The sequence below is a fragment of the Conger conger genome, chromosome 1 (assembly GCF_963514075.1).
Source record: "Conger conger chromosome 1, fConCon1.1, whole genome shotgun sequence".
NCBI lineage: Eukaryota > Metazoa > Chordata > Actinopteri > Anguilliformes > Congridae > Conger > Conger conger.
Genome location: NC_083760.1, coordinates 18,570,985 through 18,589,778, shown reverse-complemented (window position 1 = coordinate 18,589,778; position 18,794 = coordinate 18,570,985). Strand labels below are relative to the sequence as shown.

The following is an 18,794-nucleotide window of genomic DNA, read 5'->3' as shown; positions in this document are numbered from 1 at the left end:
TTCTTGCTCATACTTGTTTAGTATATAATTTACAATCTTTGTAACTTGATGAAGTAATTGCTTATCGATTTACATTAATAGCCAAAATTTTGTTCAAATGTTAAAGTGCCAGTGAAGTTGTTGATTTGGGCTGTAGCCCCTTCATCTCCTTAGTCTGTGAGAACGGGGGCAGTTAATCTGCATTGTAAACCCTTCCCCGTACCGTATATCACCAACAGTAAAGTGCAAAATGGCCGAGGAAGTGTTTGAGCCGATGGACTGTGGGACTGCCTGGGTGTTTGCTGTATCAGGACAGTGTAAATACTCCCTTCTAAGCGCGATAAAGTCTGAAGCCTGGCAGTAAATTAATCCCGGCCCTGGTGGTGGGAGGCTGAGTAATGCGGAGCTCGCGGTAAACGAGCATGAAGAGCCGGCCAACTGGGGCAGGAAATCACCGGGCACATACATTAGAGCTCGTTAGAGCTGTGCTGAGAGGCCAGCCGCTTGCCGTTATTGCCTCCTGATGCAGTGTGGTGGAGAGATCGCCATCCATTGAATCTGATGGCCGTTAAGCTCAACGCATTTAATACTTATAATCTTTTTTTTGTCTTTGCGAATTCTGACGAGGCAGTGGGGGCAATGGTGTATATTTCGGTGGGATTGAAAACATCCTCTGACCACACTGGCCAGCTTTAGACCAAGAATCGCTAGCTACAAAGAATCTGTTGCGGTGATAAATCACCCCTAATTGCTAATTAAAAGCTATGCATACAAGTCGCATTCACATAAAAAAAAGTTAAAGCTCCGTCTAGTATACCTAAACGATTGATAAAATAACCGATGTTTAATGCTTTAGCACATTTTGATTATGTTTTATGTGCTTGTTGTGCTCCAGTTTAATGCCGTGATTAGCACAGCGTGAGGCTGTGACTGAGTAAAAGGGATTTTCAGCATACTGCAGTAGTTTTGCATTAGTCTCATTGTGCTAAATGCAGGCAGCATTTTCTTAAAGCTTCAGCTATTAGCATTCCGTCTACTTGAAAAGCTTGCCTTCTGTATCGCCTTATATGATGATAAATAGCAGGGTTTTCACCTGGGTCTGTGAGCCTCAGGACTGGGTCCTAAAGCACAGGATCTCTTGACAGGAACTTGAAGCCTCAGTTTATTTTCACTGTTGCAGCCATAGCCTCAGCCATGGTGTGAACTGCACCTTTAATGTGGAATTAAATGAAAGAAGGCACTTGGGGAATGTTTACAAGCATCTCTAAAGTCACCACAGTAAATAATAATATACCACAGTATAATAATATAATTTGTGTAATTATCAGCCAAGCGTTTAATCGTTTAGTAAATGTATGTTTCGGTAAAGGATTGGCATCCCTAGTTGGCCCGTTGCTGTATTGCTTTGAAAAAAACTGCTTATTTTGTTTGTGGAAATGTGTCTATTTGGCAACATGCAGATATTCTTTCTCAAACACAAAATAGAAAGGACACGAATCAAAGTGAGTGTCGTTGCACGTCCTTGCTGACTTGGGGACTGTGGATCTGTTATACAGTGAGCATGGGAGTCAGTAAGGGCTTCAGTAAGGGGTCAGTAAGGGTTTCTCAGGACTAGGCTGCTTTTGCAATCCTACTCAATGTACATGGACCAGCGAATCCTGACATTTTATTCTTGGGCTGTAGGATTAGCCATTGTATTGTGACGTAGGAAACTTCACACGATAAAATGTTGGTATGCACACATTGAACTCCTTTTCATGGGCAAATTCTGGAAGAGGAAAAGAAACCTGGCCTACACTGGACCTTGAATCAGTCCACTCTGAAACTTGCTTTGTTGGTGAGAAGCAGGCTGTTTTTTTAAGCTGTGTGAATAGCATTTTGTTGCGGAAGTGAAAGAGCCTTCTCCGTTAACAGTCGGACAGAATGAATGGTACCACACTGCAGGACCTTTACAAGTGCAGACATTGAACTTATCAACATCTTCCTCTCTTTTGTGTGCCCGCTTTGGAAAAAAGGAAAATATTATATGACATGGAACATTATTGCTGGTCCTGCCGCTTTGCTATGGACAGAACTTCAAACTCACATTTTCCAGGTTAGAGGATTTTAACCCTTTTGTGTGTCTGTGTTTGTGTGTTCCCCTTTTTTGTTCGGTTCTGTTGGGTGCTGGTTCTGGTGGGATTTTCCCAAGCCTGAATGAGTGAGGTGCATGAATGTGAAGAAGACGTATACTTGGAGGTTGGTGTAGAGGCGGTGGTTGCTGGTTTGTTGTGGCCCAGACCTGTCACCTGTCATTAGCTCCACATAATCCAGTCTGCCCTGGCCTTCAAGCTGTCACCCGCCACCCGAACCCCCCTGCTCCCCCTCGGTGCACTCTGGCGGGAAGCAGAGGCAGGAGTGAGGAAACGGCCAAACAGTGGACCCTTTTATGAGCACATCATTAAATGGCCATTGCTGTTGCTTAGTGGTCTGGGACATTGTTGTCCCCCAAACACAATTAACTTCCACCCCTCCCCCCCCCCCCCTTTCCTCCGCCGCTCCAAAATACAACTTTTCTACTTTTTGAGTGGAATAGTTTTATTCTCTTTTTGTCTGTTCAGCGCCAGTTGCGTGCGTCCATGCTCTAGCTGTGCTTTTGTACTTCTCCAAGCATTCATTGGTACTGAATGTCGGGTGTCTCCAAGGTCTCTTGTCTGGAGGCAGTGCTGTAATATCCCTTTTTCTCTGGCTGAGCGTGCTAAATGGAGGCCTTCAGGAGTAGGTTCCAGGAAGGACACGGCTGGTGGTCCTGTGAAATATCTGGACTTCAATAAACGCATTTGAATGGAAGACCTTCATTGACACAGAAGCAGCGGGGAGTTGTGTTTATTTTATGAGTGGGGAAGTGAATGGAGCCATACCCGGGGAAGAGAGCCGTGTTTTAGAACGGCACTGCACGAGCATCTGGACTTATAACCCTGTTTCGTTTTGTTGGGGAAAAGGAGTTGTTTCTCAGCGGTTAAGGAAAACCTTGAAAAAGGAAAAAGACTAAATTGCCTCAGTCTTTTTCCGTTTCGCTGTATTTTGTCATCCTTTGATCGTATCAGTTCTAAACGGTGACACACCCATGGCGGAAGACACACCCAGTGCAGATGGCAAATCTTCCCTGGGCTCCGTCCAAAAGCCCTGGGAGAAACTGCAGAATTCAGTTTGGGATCTCTCCGCCCTGCTCTGTAGCGCAGGGAGTTTAGCTCCTCGGTTTGCATGATTTGGGTACATTAGTTTTCTAGGCGAATGTGGCGCAGCGGTCAGCTAATGTGATTAGCCTTAGCGGGGCTACGTTTGCGGGCTGCGTTACTCCTGTGCTGCGGACAGCTTCAGAGGCCAGCGGTGCGCTGGTCTGTAGGAGCGGGCAGAGTGATTTATTAGTGTGCTGGAGAGGAAGCCTGAGATTAAACAGGCTTTACGCTCTGAGCGGAAGCAGAAGCCCGCCGGTTGGACAGGAGGCAGGGAAGGGGGTCTGTGTGTTAGAGCCGGGAGAGGAAGCGGAGAACTTGTTATCCTTGTTGTCTGACGAGTTCTCTGCGTCATTGAGGAGAGGATTTCTGTGGCTAGTCAGTGATGGTTAGGTAGCTGGTTTATGAGCACTGGTAAGACTGTAGGCTTCTGCATGGTTATTTTAGTTTTTATTTTAAAAAATTTTTGGGGGGGGAAGAGTATTTACTCTCTGAAAGTAATCATTTACTCACATACACCCACAAACACAATGCACACACACGTACACACACACACACACACACACACACACACACGTACACACACACACACACACACATACACACACACACACACACACACATTTTGTGTTTTACTGATAAGGGTGTAATTTTCTTGTCGTTATCCTTAATTCTGTCTCTTTCCACAAAGTGAAGAGTTTTATTCTTTCAGTGCTCATGAAATGCTGAGGGTTCCTTTTGAGCTCGAGAACCAAGAAAATGCCTGCATAAAAGCGAAGCACCCACTCGCTCGTTTCAGGCTAACGAGCTCGGAGTCGGCAATCGATCACCTTTGTTTTTGTAAATGGGGGGGGTGAAGATTGGGCGACGACTGTGGCCCGAGTGAAGCGGGCAGCTGTGCCGAATTGTTTTTCGATTCCGCGGCCCGGGCCCGTTGCGCCGGAGACGGGCAGGGGCGAGCGAGCGAGGGGGGAAGGGGCGTGCAGATGCGTCTCTGTCACGCCCGACCTCAGAGCACCTCTGCTAGCCGCGGGGAGCGTTTCACGCACACAGGGGCGCTTTCATTAAACAGTGCCCTTGAAAGGCTCTTCCGTCGGAGCGGGACCCGTCTCCGCTGAGCGAGAGCCGCCCTCATATGGGAAGGCGCTGATGGAACTGGGGCGAGCGCGAGATATTAGTTTCCACGTCGGACAAACGGTGGAAAGAAAGGCCCGGAGGGCGAAGAGACAAAGGGGGGGAGCTATCGTCTGAACTGAAATTAGCGCGGACAAAGAGAACCTCTCCAGACGCGGGCTTCTGTCTTGTCCTACAAAGGCTCCTCGGCGCTGCGGTTCAGTCGACCGTGTTTTTTATTCGGGTAGCGTCGGGCTCCAGGGGCTGCGTCTCGCCTTGCGCGCGCCCGTCGTAGAAGTTCGCTCTGTCGCCGGGCCGAGTCTCGACGTGGAGCTCCCGGCACGATGAAAGGTTTTTCACAGCTTCTGCAACCTTCCCACAACCCCTGTCTCTCAGTCAATTACTGCTGCAGCGTCTCGCCCCTCCAAAAATGCATTCATTTATTTAAATGTCTCCATCGGTCACGTTGATGGACGTGTCGCCTATGTTCTGCTGAAATTAGGCTGTCTCCCTGATATGTAGGCTGTGCCCTTTACCAGTCACCTGGTTTTTCCAGCCGCAAGGATCTGGTCATTTGTCAACAGATGGAGCTACAAGATCGCCATTTAGATTTTTTTTTTTTTTTTACGCTTTTAAATTAAATTATTCTGGAGAGGTGGCATATTCAGTTTTTCATTTGAAAGCATTTCGTCTCAGGTAGGGCTGGGTTGTAGACTGTAAAAATAATTATATACTGTTTTTTGAAAGCAGACACATTGGTTTTCTTTGTTCTCTGATAAGATCTGGTGCAGTAGCTAACCTAAATTTCAGAGGCCATGCGCATTGCTACCAGAAAAAGGCCCAAATCTTAGGTTTTGATATGACAGCCAGTCATTGGCAGAGCCATCCGCCATCCAACACCAGTAAAACCACATCACTTGATCACATGGGAGCTGCATTGCTGTCGATTGGTGAATCCATTAGATACCAGTTATGATTGAAGCTTTTCACCTGGGCTCTGAACTTGGGATGCTCATTACCACATCTGGTACCATATCAGGTATCAAGTACAACAGATATGCCATTTGGTGGTGATGATTGTTTTTGATATTCAAAAAATTATCAAGTTGTGATTTACCCATGAGAAGTCCTGTCAAGGAGTTAAGCAATTGTGAACTAGTTGCCCCACTCTCACTCTCTCTCTCTCTGGTCCCTAATATTTCGATTATTGGCTGTCCTTTAACTGTATGGTGATTGGAAAAGCATTAGTTGTTGCCTGACCTAACCCATGCAAATGGAAGAGCAGAAGACCTCCATGAAGAAGGATGCATTACCGGATTTGTTTAATGACTGGAACATACATAATTATTACATTTTTGTCATTCCGGCACACTGGGTAGGTTATGAAAGTAATATTAAAGCTTCATTACTGTAATTGTTTGAATCCATTTTGTCGTATTGCTTTCTCCTTAAGGATAATGAAGCGTAGCGAGAGGAGGCTCTTTCCGCTGGGTTTCGGTGTGAGGAATATGCTTTTATTTTTACCATAGCTGCTGGAATCCGCAACATTTTAAGTAAGATTTATCGTTTTCTCCGGAGGGAAATTTAAGCGATGGCGTGGGACGCTTGCGCGGCACCCATGGGCTCAGCAGGAGAGCGCACTGTCCCTCTCCACGCTCTTTAGCACACCATCAGCACATTTCTCCCCGCGTTTAAGCAGCGCCGCTTCATTAGCCTGGTCCCTGGTGCCGTACGGGTGACTTCAGAAACAAAGTGGACCGTGGGTTTAACATTGGAGATTTCTCTTTTCCTTTCTAAAGGTAACTCGAGCAGTAACGTCCGATCCGGCTTTGTTGGTCGGATTTTCTCCCTACTTGCTGCAGCCGTTAATCTTTTAATTGACCCTAATTGTGCGAATTCGGTCATTATTCGAGGATTAGCATGCAGTAAATGAGTCAATCCTCTGACGGGTTTGACAGTTATACTAATCTGTGTGAAGCTAACGAGAATTTGCCTGTTGCGGTACTTTTTTTTTTTTTTTTTTTTCTCTCCCACACAGCCGGCTGCTTTACATTCCACTCGCGGAACTCAGACGGGCCATTCAAACGCGCGGGCCGTTACAATTGAATTCAGGTGCTGAGTCAAAAGTCTAAAGGCGTTCGCATAGCTTTGCGACGGCGCTGTTGAAACTGGAGTCCGGCTGTTGGTTTTATTTCTCGTCTGTCCGCGCGGCGACAACCGCGCAGCGTGGCGGTAACCCTAGCTGGCCGCGCCCGCGCCCTCGTCCTCCGAGGCCTGGACGAACGCGGCGATTCGGCCGGGGCCGAGGCGGGGGCCGTGCGGAGGTGTGCGCGGGGGTCCCCAGACATCTGCGGGAAATTTATCGGTGTCCGCCAGCCAAACATTTCCTGAGGGGGCGAACAGAGAAGAATGCATACGTCTCTGTTAGCGCGCGGTTCTGAAGCGCGTCTTCCCACAGCAAGCGGCAGGAAAAAGGAGAGAGATTCCAGCTGCTCTGGTGAAGGGAGGCTGCCCACAGCTCCCCCTGAGCATTTTTGGCAGGGAAAGATTGAACTATAAAAGCGAACATTAAAGCCGGGATGTAGGAAGAGCTTCTCTTAAAGGGTTTTTAGGTCTTTTTTCAGTCGCAACACTGCCTCCCCGCAGGGCCCTCCCCTGGCAAAGGGAGCCAGCGGCCGGCGGAAAGTTAATCATTGGTTCCGTTGAGGAGGAATTTGCGGCATTCGCGGGGCAGAAGGGCTGAATGTCCCCCATGCTGTGTCCGTCACCTTGAGTTCAGTGGTCCGCTCTGTTCCTTTCACTTCATTTGGGCTAAGCGGGTCCGTGTCTTCACTTAATGAACCGATCCGGGCCTGATCGGCTACTCCAGACAAATTAAGGGGCAGGTAGTGGGAGGAAAAAAAAACAACAAGCTAGCCGGCGCCACTGTGTGCACACGTAAGATTAATTTTGTAAGGTTCGGCTCCTGGTTAAGTTGTTGGGGGGTGGGGGTGGTGGGAGAGGCACGTTTTCACTCCGTTGTCCCGCACGCTGAGCGGTGAGGAGTTGTGCCTCGGCCCCTGGCGGCTTCTGCAGACATCTCAATGCTGGAACCCCCCCGGGGGGCCGGACTGTGCGTTCATTCAGCCGTCGGCTCAAGCGTTGCCATTCCGGCTCTTTGTTTCCTGCAGGAATGGCTGGTCTGGCCCCAGTGTCTGCGGCGCTCGAGGACCAGGCCCCGAGCTGCGGGGCAGGCAGCTGAACCCCACCAGCGCTCGGGCAGAATGACGCTCCAGGGGAGGCCCTAGCACACCCAAGCCAAGAGGAAGACGCAGAAAAGGAAGAGGAAGAAGAAGAAGAAGAAGATGGGTGTCAATGCCTCCAGCTACCCTCACTCGTGCTCCCCGCGCATCGGAGGTAACTCGCAGGCCCAGCAGACCTTCATAGGTAAGCCCCGGCCCCTGATCTTCTCACCTCCTCCTCCATTCTTCCACATGTAGATTTGACATTGTGATTGTTCTTTACGCTTTTGTTTTCATTGCTAAATTTGCTAATGCAGTGTTCGTTTCCTTGTTTGAAAATCGGTGATTTTGATATGTGCTGAATATAAGGCCTGTGGTTAATGTACACTTGAGAGCTTTTTTTGTTCTTTTGTGTTAAGTTACATCCGTCAATGTTACAGCTGTGAGTTTCTAAGCTGTTATGTTCTTTAAAAAAAAAAAAAGCTGGTTGCTAACGAGAAGCTATATTGAAACTGCAACAACGGCCGACCACCACTCACCAGCCAGCTGTAATTTCTATTTAGAAACTGGTTAGCAACTTCCTTTTTTAAAACACGTAACAGCTTAGAAACTCACAGCTGTGACATTGACGGAGGTAACTTATGTCAAAGAACAATTCGTGAAACTATCTTAAGCGTCCATTAACCACTGACTTTATATTTGGCAGAAATCTAAATCACGACGCGGGGGAAAGTATGGGAAGTTGGCCCAGAGAACCCATGGCTCAAATGCTAACTCTCTTCCCGGTTTTAGGACTACCGACTGTAGCGCTCTATAGCCACTGAAAATACTGCATGACAAATGATAGTGAGGTGCATTACAACTGCACCATGTAGGCAGCACTTCCTCTTGGTGCGACGGTGTCGGGCCCAGGACTGTGAGCAGAGCCTTGCTGGCAGGCGTGGGTTTAGTGCTGTAGCGCTCGCATTAATGAACAGGGGTTGTTGCTCTCCTGCCATGTATTAAAGCCCTGCGACAAGCCCGGTGCGCTGAGAACCCCGTAGCCGTATCCGTTCCTATTATATTTTTCTGTCTTGTACAGAACAGCTCAATTATTCATCACCCATGTGTTAAGTTCCATTTTCTGACTCAAAGCCCCAATCCATCATTCATCGTCACTCACGGGAGGGGAGAAAAGAAATTGTTATTGATGACTGTTGTTTATGAGGCTGAAGCCGTCTCTCTTTTTCCAGGCAGTAAAGAGTTCCGTGGATATGCCGATTTCCGCTTTCCCTCTGCCAGCCTAGGTACTCTACTGACTCCAGCACGGACTTTAACTTCTCACGCTTTTTATGTTTCTCTTTCTTTGCGGGGAGAGGGCACTTGCCAGGTGGCTGTTCCAATGGTTTCCGCACGCCTGCAGCCTTGCTAGCTATGCGTTGCACTGCTTGTAGTTACGGTGCATGTCCAGTCATGAATTCTCAGCAGACCTTGCTTGGCCTTGCTCATTTTAGTTTCTCATCGTGTAAACGGGTGAATGGCTCAACATGCTTTTTTTTCCGCTTTTGTTTTTGGGGTTTTTTCTTTTTTCCAATTGTGGCCAGTTTTCTTGAATTGATTTCTTGTATTGGTTTCAGCCAAAGCTCAATGGTCTGAAAAGACTGGCGAGGATATTGCGCTGCTTTTCCATTCGGGCCTTCAGCTGCTGCTCTCATCCAAGTCCACAGATGACATTTTTACATACAATGCATTCATACAGCTGGGCGTTTCGCTGAAGCGGCTCTGGTTGCCTTGCTCTGGGGTATAACTCCAGTGCCCCAGCTGCAGACTCAACCCACAGCCTCTGCGTTACAAGCCCCTTTCCGACTCATTCACCTGGCCAAACTCAATACCCAGTTCATCCCAAACGGCATGCGCTTGCATGGTATCATCTGTGGACTTGGCAAATTGCTTAGGCATTGGTATATATTCGTTCTCTAAAATCACAGATCTATAATTTTAAGACACTTAAATCTCCAAAATGTATATCTCCAAAACCAAGTTTTGGCAAATGTTTTTGGAATCGATACTCAGTATTATATTGTCATCTGTGTCTGGGAATACTGCAGTTGATTCATAATCTAATCAAGCCGAACCAAAGAAGCATTGTACATTGTTACTGTGGTTCAGTACAATCCTGTATTTTCCAAAGCAAACAAGGAAAGCTTCAATGCAGACGTGTATATTATGATCAGCTTCTGGGCTGAGTTTATCCAGTTGGAAAGTGATCCTTGGTGTGATTACAACATAGGACATTGTGATTCGTTGAGGTATCAAGAGCAGGACTGCATCCTCGTTACATCCGATGTGTGAAACTTCACACATGCTCTTTTTCCATCTCCTCTCTCTCAAATGACACTTAAACCGCTTTTACTCGCTCCAGATGGGATGTATGAATGAACGAGGGAACTCATGAACTGTGCCAATGTGTGCATTAGCACCTAAATAAAGACAAATAAACAAGGAAGATAACGCATAACACGCCGTCTACTAATTACCTTAAAAATGGAACCTATTTCAGCAAGGCTTATAATGCATGAAAGTCTGGCTCTGAAGTATAAACCAAGATTATGAACTTTTTAAGTGTAGAATGGTACTGCTTTACTATGACTAAGTTTTTGTGAATGTCATTTGCAGCCGAGCCACAGTCATTTAGATTCCCCTCTTGTACATCTTGTAATATAGCTTTTTTTTTTTTTTTTTTTTTTTTTTTGCAGACATCTCAACACTTTTCAATTTCATATAAAATTCTCTCATCCCAAAACAAACATTTTAATTGGATCTCTAACAATGCATTGGTAATTAACCTCGGTGACATCAGTCTGCATTTTTATAATGATATCCAATTCATGCTTCAGAAGTGAAGTTCAATTACCAGTGAAATGAGAGTTGGAGCTTTTGATTAAGAGGCTGCCACAAGTGCCATTAGGGAGATATAACTGGGTAATGTATTTCTGCAGTCTTAATGGTCTTGCTGGAGATGGTGGAGACTGGTTGGAGTTTCCCGGCACGAGCGGGTGAAAGTCACAGGAACTTTCCACAGCTCGGAAAGTCACTTCCTCTACACGTTTTTCAGAATTTGTGAAACTAGTTCACGGCTAAACCGAGGTTGCTGAAAAACATGCAAGATTAGTGGTTGTTTTGTATGCTTCTTACAGCCTAATTTGCATGCTGCCATTTTATAATTTCTTAAGGATAATGGTTTCCTAATTAAACCAATTAGGTTTTCTTCCCCTCTGATGAGAGGGTGGAATGCAGTGAGTGACATGCATTTCATGCCAGAGTGATCTTTCCATTGAGAGAGCAGCTATCTGCACTGCCCTGTTAAGAAGCTGTTTGCATTGGCTTTAATCCCAACGTCAGCCCCACAAGTGTCATTGAAAATCTCCTGTTTGCAAAATGTGATTAAATTTGATTTCTCCCAATGTTTGCCTTTCTAAATTGAAAAGCTTGTCACGTAAAACTCTTATTTTTTCAATTTTTTCTACTAATAGTGTGCTCTTCAAATTGACAGTCTTGTTAATTGAGAGCGGTGGCGCAGCTGAACAATTTTTGATTAGGCTCTTTAATTGACATTTTCTGGAATACTATATAGTCTTAAATGCTGAAGGGTTTTATTTTTTTATTTTTTACCATGCCCACAGCGTATGATAGGATTTTTAATTTCAAGGTAATTTAGATTCCAGTGTCTTGGTGGTTGCTCTCGTTTTGTGGTGAGCAATCTTAAATATCATCAGGACACTGAATTTCAAGAGAATAACAGAGGCATCCCTTCCCAGCTAGCACAAAATGTCCTCACAATGCTAGAGAAATGTTTGTTCTAACGTTGACGCACTACATGGCAGAAACATTGTGAGAGTTTTGTTAGCTGGGCGTTTTGCCTTTTTTGTTTTTGTTATTAAGAAGGAAATGGGTATCACAGAATGAACTTCCATCACCTGGCTTTTCAGACGGTAGGCTTAGCGTGACGTCGCCCCGCCCGCACTAACATCGCGTCTACCTTTCCCCCCCCCCCGGCAGGGACGTCGTCGTACTCCCAGCAGGGTTACGGCTGCGAGGCCAAGCTCTACAGCCTGGAGCACGGCCACGACAAGCCCCAGGACAAGAAGAAGAAGAGCTCCGGCCTGGCCACGCTCAAGAGGAAGTTCATCAAGCGCCGCAAGTCCAGCCGCTCGGCCGACCACGCCAAGCAGATGCGCGAGCTGCTCTCGGGCTGGGACGTGCGGGACGCCAACGCCCTGGTGGAGGAGTACGAGGGCACCGCCGCCCTCAAGGAGCTCAGCTTCCACGCCAGCCTGGCGCGCCCCGAGGCCCAGAGCCTGCAGCGCGACCTGGCCTCGCTCTACCAGTACAAGTACTGCACGGACGTGGACCTCATCTTCCAGGACACCTGCTTCCCCGTGCACCGCGCCATCCTGGCCGCCCGCTGCCCCTTCTTCAAGACGCTGCTGTCGTCGTCGCCCGAGTACGGCGCCGAGATCCTCATGGACATCAACACGGCGGGCATCGACATGCCCATGTTCTCGGCGCTGCTGCACTACCTGTACACGGGCGAGTTCGGGGCGGAGGACTCGCGCTTCCAGAACGTGGACATCCTGCTGCAGCTGAGCGAGGAGTTCGGCACGCCCAACTCGCTGGACGTGGACATGCGCGGCCTGTTCGACTACATGTGCTACTACGACTCGCTGCTCAGCTTCTCCTCCGACGCCGAGCTGGTGGAGGGCTTCGGCGCGGCGGGGGGCGGGGCCTGCAGCGTGGCCTCGGCGGGCGGGCCCGGGCAGGGCTGCCCGGAGGAGGAGCTGCGGGCCCACAAGGCCGTGCTCTCGGCCCGCTCGCCCTTCTTCCGGAACCTTCTGCAGCGGCGCATCCGGACCGGGGAGGAGATCACGGACCGCACGCTGCAGACGCCCACCCGCATCATCCTGGACGAGTCCATCATCCCCAAGAAGTACGCGCGCGTCATCCTGCACTGCATGTACACCGACGCGGTGGACCTGTCCTACGTGCTGCCCTGCAGCCCCTCCGTGGGCAGCCTGAGCGAGGTGCAGGCCCTGGTGGCCGGGAAGAGCAGCATGACCCGCGCCGAGGAGGCCATGGAGCTTTACCACATCGCCCTCTTCCTGGAGTTCAACATGCTGGCCCAAGGTACGCCCCGCCGTTCTCAGCCCGTGAGAAGATGTTAGGGGGTTATGTGATTCAAATGTTCTTAACTGTACATTCAAATTCTGATCAGCACTGGTGATAGATCATGTCGAGGAGAGGGTGTGCCCACAAAAACATCATAATCTCTCCAGCCTCACGCCCCTATGGTTTCCTATGGAAACTTTCCTATAGGAAATCAATGAAGCGCTGATTAGTAGGGTATTAATAGGGGCTCGAAACGCTAGTATACGTGCCATTTTGATTGGTTGTATAGGTCTAAGATCGAGACTGAATGGGTTATGGTGTCGATCACAAATATGTTCTTAAGTTGGATCATCTGGTCCACTCTAACTGCATAAGGAGAGCACTCTGTTCCTGTTCTGATGCCTCTGCTGGTCTATATATATAATGATTTAATGCAATTTGCTGACATTGTTTATTAAAATACTAAAATGGCAGTTATCCTCGGTGGCTTTAGAACAGTGACAAACGGAGGTTTGCTTTCCCCCTCGGAAATGCCTCTCTCATGTTGACTGGATCTGTTGAAAGCTACAGACTTCTAACACGTCTTAGAATAAAAAATAAAAAAAAACATTCATAAAGACCTACTCTTCAAAGGGTTAACCTCCCAGTCAGCATGCGGAGTGCCAGGTCCCCCTCTGACCCGATATGTGCTCTGACTGACAAAGTCACTTCCCCGGTCATGGCACGACGTCCTTGTTTCTCTCCCTTTTCTCCCCCCCCCCCCCCCCCCCCTACCCTAACACGTTCTGCTTACCTGCATCGCTTCAGCTTCTCGATAAGTGAGAGCAGGACTTTTGCGGCTGCCAGTTTGGGGCGATGTTTCGCCCCGACGGGCACGTCTGAAGCGGTTGCCTCCGTGCCGCCTGGCCGTCTCCAGCTCCCCTTTTTGCTGCAGGGCGGCTTCAGCAATTATTCACTGGGGATGGGGGAAGAGGCCTCCTCTGATAAAAACACAATGGCATAACAATACAAATGCACAAAATGTTCTGTATCTCACAAAAAAAAAGTGCGGTGCTCTAGAGAATATTGATATTCCGGTGGCAGGCTCCAGTAAATCTTTACTTCGTCTTAAAGAAAAGAGCCATTTGTTTGAAGTCATTTATTTTCACATGCATTTGTCTTTTTCAGTACGTGTTCATTCATCTAGTCCGGTAACGCTGCATGAAATAGTTTTATTAAAAGGAACGTCGACACTTGCTGATTATCTGCCAGGAGTGAGGTGGCTGGAACGTTAAATGGAATACTAATCGGGATGATTTTCACTTATCCCTCTGGTTTTCTGACTGGGCTGTGTTGAATGGGAGACGGTCCCGGGTTGAGGCACGCTCCCATGAAGAACAGATTATAGTTTAATATCGCAGTCCGGTCATGTTCAATGTCTTGTTCATGGTGAATTTTTTACTGGCTGGCTTAGGTTTTTCTTTTTGTTTCACAAAGCCTTGATGTGCTGCTTTTATGTAGTTAATGGATTATTCACTCAGGTTTTTCTCCTTGTGGTGGAGGTGAGACTGTGAGACTTTTGTGTCACGGGGGTTCGTAACGTTACTGCGGAGTTCAGTTGGCATTTTCCCTTTGTGGAGTGCATCTTTGATCCCTGTTCTGAGCTGAATGTTTTGCTTGAGAACAGACGCTGCGATTCGCTGACATTAGTTTTGTCTTTGTCCATTGTACGCGCAGCTGGCTCTGCTTCCCGCTCGCACTGTGCGCAGAAACACAGAGAGGTCAGTGTTGAGGAAGCGTCCTGTTGTTAAGGGACTTTGATGCGGTCGGAAATGTTGCTTCAGGGGTTTGGGCCGTGCCCAGGATTACATAACCAATGGGGGATCGCTAAATTCGTTGCACTCTTCCGCAAGAGAAGTTTTTATTTCCCCCCACCCCCTAACCTTCAAATGTGTGCATCCAGCCGGGGTTTGATGTGTCTGGTCTGGAAATTCACACAGTGAATAATTATTCATTTGGAAAGTGGAAGACCGCATCCCATCTCAGGGGGCTTTCCATTGGGGCCGTGATGGCGTCTCCCGAGGAAGCCGGATGAGTGGAGATGGATGGTAGGCCGTCGCGCGGCTGTGCAGGAAGTCTAATGAACACTACCTGCAGGCTGGGCTGGGACACGGTGAGGAGGTTCTGCAACAGACTGAAATGTGGTCTGTCCTTCTGTCCGTGTCTGTCAGTGAATTTCACATTCAAATTCAAAATGCCATGACCACTGTGCAAATGATAGCTTTCTAGTAGTATAGTATAGTAGCTTTATAATAATAGTAATAATAATAATTATATATTTTTGCCGGTTAATATCTCTCTCTATTGGTCTGTCGGTCGGTCTGTCTGTCTGCCTGCCTTTCCCTGTCTCTCTGTATCTTTGTCTCTTTATCTGACAGTCTCTCTCACCTCCCTCCCTCCCTCTCGTTGCTCTTCAATTCAATTATGTGTTTGGCTACAGTGGACTGGCCAAGCTGATGGGCCAGGCCCCGGAGTCAAGACCTTATCGCACTCCCCTGGGGGACCATAAGCAGGGACACTTATAGGCCACTACCTGGCCTGGCTGACCTGTCCTACAGCCTTCCCCCTGTATTCTCCCTAGCGTTAGCGCGTTGTCTTAGGGGCTCCGCAGAAAGACACAGAATTTCACTTTGGTGCCGTAGACACGCTGCCATGTTTACTCCCCATCCCCCCACCTTGTACTTCTCTCCTGTTGCCGGCCTGCGCTTTACATTTAAATTAAAGGCTGAGCGGTTCCCAGCCGCTTCTGCTGCAGAGGGAAGGGAGCCACTGCTGGACTGCAGGTTTACGGCAGCGAACATGAAGGATGAGGACTGCGGTCGACGTCTCGTCCCCGAGGGAGATGCATCCGGTGCGAGAATAAGTCCCCTGCCTGTCACGGCTGGTTCCGCAATCAATCCGTAGCCGGAGTACGAATAAACTGGAAGTCCCCCCACCCCCCCCCCCCACCCGCAGAGAGGAAAGGGAAAGCCAACCTCTCTCAGCACCGCCATTTTTCTCAAGGTGGATTAATGGCCTCAGCCATCAACCTCAGAGTTGATCTCATCAGTCCCGAGAGGGTTTTAATGGCATCAACAAGGTTCTCGGGTTGTGCGATGTTCTCCTTTCCCTGTGTCGGCCTGCCATTTGCAGCGGTTTTGGCGGCTGTCCTCAGAGGACTCGGTCTTTACGTTTTAATGCATGGCAGATGAGCCCGCTGGACGGCTGCCCCGCTCTGGTATACAAGCGTAACTCCGGCCGGGCAGGGAGCCTCTCTCGCGTTCTTCTCACCTCAGGTGACGGCGAATTTCCACAAAGTGCTGTCATCGCAGCGCCAGGCGCTATTAATACCGCCGTCTCCGGTAATTGCTCTTAAAGACGGGAAACGCTCCACCGGAGTTGGCCGCCGTAGATCAACCGGACAGTTATCTATCCACAGCCTCCCAGAAGGGAGCCGTCGGCCCAGCTCCTCACGGCCGGCGCATGGGGATTGCCGTCATTAATAATGCTGTTATTAGGCTCGTCATCGTCGCCCGCTAACGACGTCGTTAGCGCTATTATAGTTATTGAGTGTTTGCGCTCCCTTTTCTCGTTCCTCTCTCGAAAGCCGGCTCGGACTGTGTACTCGGTTTGTCAGTCACCCCCTCCCCCTGTTGTCCTCAGAACCGTAAAAGCGCGGAGCGGTTTTTGGCAGCGACCTCGCTCAAACGGCGGCACCCTGGCTAGTTAGCATGCGCGGCGCGTCTGACGCGCTAACAGGTAGATGGGCAGGCATTATTAATGCCTCGGCTGACAGACTTATTGATACGCGGGGCCCGCCGAGCCGAAAATTCACTTCGCCCGTCAGGGCTTTATTATTCCGTTTATTTATTACCAGACTCCCAAATGTCAGGCGCTCTCTTAAGGCGGCCGCCCGTTTGAGCCGTGCAAACGACCCCGTGGTAAATAAAGGTCAACCAGCCCTGCGCGCCGATCTGCCTGCCGGATAAACCACCAGCTCCAGGCGCCGCGGTGCTTATCTGGCTCGCTCGGCGCCCAACGGCCCTCCCCTGCCCGCCGGCTGAAATGGATCCCGCCAGGAGAAGGGCTTGGGAGGCGCTGCTACGAGGGATGTGTGGGGGGCCTCCTGGAACAGGTGCCTTGAGCCCCGCAGACAAGACGGAAGGGGGTCTGCCCTTTTAAGAAGGAGGGGGGGGGGGGGCAGAAAATTAATAAATGAAGCCCCCCTCCCTCGAGCCTGGGTGCCGCAGTGTCGTCTGCGTGAGGGCAATTGTAATCGACGCCCCTCGCGGAGAGAGCGTGCCGTTCAGACGTGCGAATGAGGTGGAGAGGTGGGTAACACAGTCACATCGCCACGGAGGGGCTTTTTCCATCTTCAGCATCTTTAAAAATACATTTCACAGCGTGAGGGGGAGGGGGCCTCACAGCAGCCCCAGACAGGTACCCCTCAGAAGGTTTAGCATTTCACATTATGCGTTTCAGTTTATGCGCCCTGATTTATTCTCTTTTTTGTGTGGCGTAGCCCCCTGGGCGCTCTATCTCTCCCTCTCTCTCTCTGCCCTCCCCCTTTCTCACTCTCTTTCTGCTTCTTCCGTTTTTTCACGTGCAGCAGTAGAGGTACCGGTACTGAGCCGAATTTAATAAGCGAGGGAACCGCCATCCAAGAGTCTCGCGCCACACAGACGGAGGGGAAAAAGCGGCGGAGTTGTATCTGGGCATTCTGATGGTCGTACGCGGTACCACACCGAGCGTCTGTCCTGCTCTTCGCCATCTCGCGTGTGTGATTAATCCCCACCTCCGCGCCCACCCCCACATCCGCCCGGATTAGAACCGGAGGCAGGCTGTGGCGTGAGCGTTGCCGTGGGTTGCGGCGCGGATCATAAAGCCGGGCTCTGCCGTGTGCCCATCCCCCACCGGAACCTATCGGCATTAAGAGTTCCCTTGAATCTCTCATCTGAGATAACTGTCTGTGACCCCTTTGTGACTGCCTGTCCTTGTTTTCTCCATCTGTCGCTCTGTGCCCCCTCCCCTGCTCTCTCTCCCTCTCTGCTTCCCTGGCTTCCTCTCAGCCCCCTACCCTGCTCTCCCTCTCTCCCTCTCTCTCCCCCTCCCCTCTCTCTTTCTGTTGTTACTGCCGCTCCACCATCTCCCCCTCCTTCATTCCCTCCCGGTGTTCGGCTGGGGTATTTAATCAGACGGCTGTGATGGCTTGTTCTGGGGTATTTATCAGTAGGCTGTGCAGCTTGGTACTGCCCTTCGCAGATAGCCTCTCCTTCCCATCCACACGTCACCAAGAACATGTGTATTCAAGTGTAAAATTAACCAAGACCATCCAGCTTGTATTTTACATGCCATGACCTTGCTGCTGCCAGTCTAGGTGACCTAGCCGTGGAGGCAGAGACTGTTTTGGATTCTCCCCCAGCCTGTTTATTTTTTGTTCAGACGTTTTCACATCAAAGTGGGTTCAGGGAGTTCATGGTGACTGATTGGGAATCTACGAATATAACTCATTTTGTTTGAAGCAAGATTTCTAAACGTCTGTCTGAACTTGACAAGTTAATACTTAGTTCTGTAGTCTTAAGTGCATTGAAAAGTACATAGCATCCTACGCACAGGTGGACAAACACACACACACACACACGCGCGCACACACATTCATACATGTGTGTAGTCGCACTCCTCCTCACTAACGCTGTTCTCTCTTAGACCTCCAGGAATATGGGAATGATGCCCAGATACACACTGAAATGTGCAATCTGCAAGGCCCTGAGTCAGGCTCCCTGTTTCCTGGAGTTGGCCCCAGTCCTCCTGTTCTTTGATGGGGTGTTGGTTGCCCCCCAGGAGAGGGGCTGATCTGGTGGTGTTGAGGCTGGGGATGTCACAGGCCACAGGAAGTCTCTGTGGAGATTGTTAGCTTTTTTTTTTTTTTTTTTTGCTTTTTTTTTTTTTGCAGTTTTATCTGCCTGAACAGGTAGTGTACCTTTTTTAAATGTATAATCTGTGCTTTGTCTCAAGGCAGAGAGTGAAGGGAAGCTTAATTACTTCTAGTACAGCCTGTGCAGAGCAGATCAGAGAGATGGAGAGAGTGAGAGACCAGGATTTT

The 18,794-nt window shown here is 49.2% G+C and overlaps 1 protein-coding gene across 4 annotated transcripts in view; it reads left to right on the top strand.

Moving 5' to 3' along the window:
* Window positions 1–18,794, top strand: part of btbd7 (BTB (POZ) domain containing 7) — a 77,042-nt gene that overhangs the window by 30,143 nt on the left and 28,105 nt on the right. For 3 of the 4 annotated variants that reach the window (XM_061239656.1, XM_061239671.1, XM_061239665.1), the window contains 3 exons: window positions 7,478–7,733; window positions 8,761–8,814; window positions 11,567–12,691. In XM_061239656.1, the coding sequence (XP_061095640.1) occupies window positions 7,652–7,733; window positions 8,761–8,814; window positions 11,567–12,691 (1,261 nt within the window). In that variant the 5' untranslated portion in view covers window positions 7,478–7,651. The remainder of the gene's footprint in view (window positions 1–7,477; window positions 7,734–8,760; window positions 8,815–11,566; window positions 12,692–18,794) is intronic. The other variant, XM_061239679.1, reaches the window with a different exon arrangement.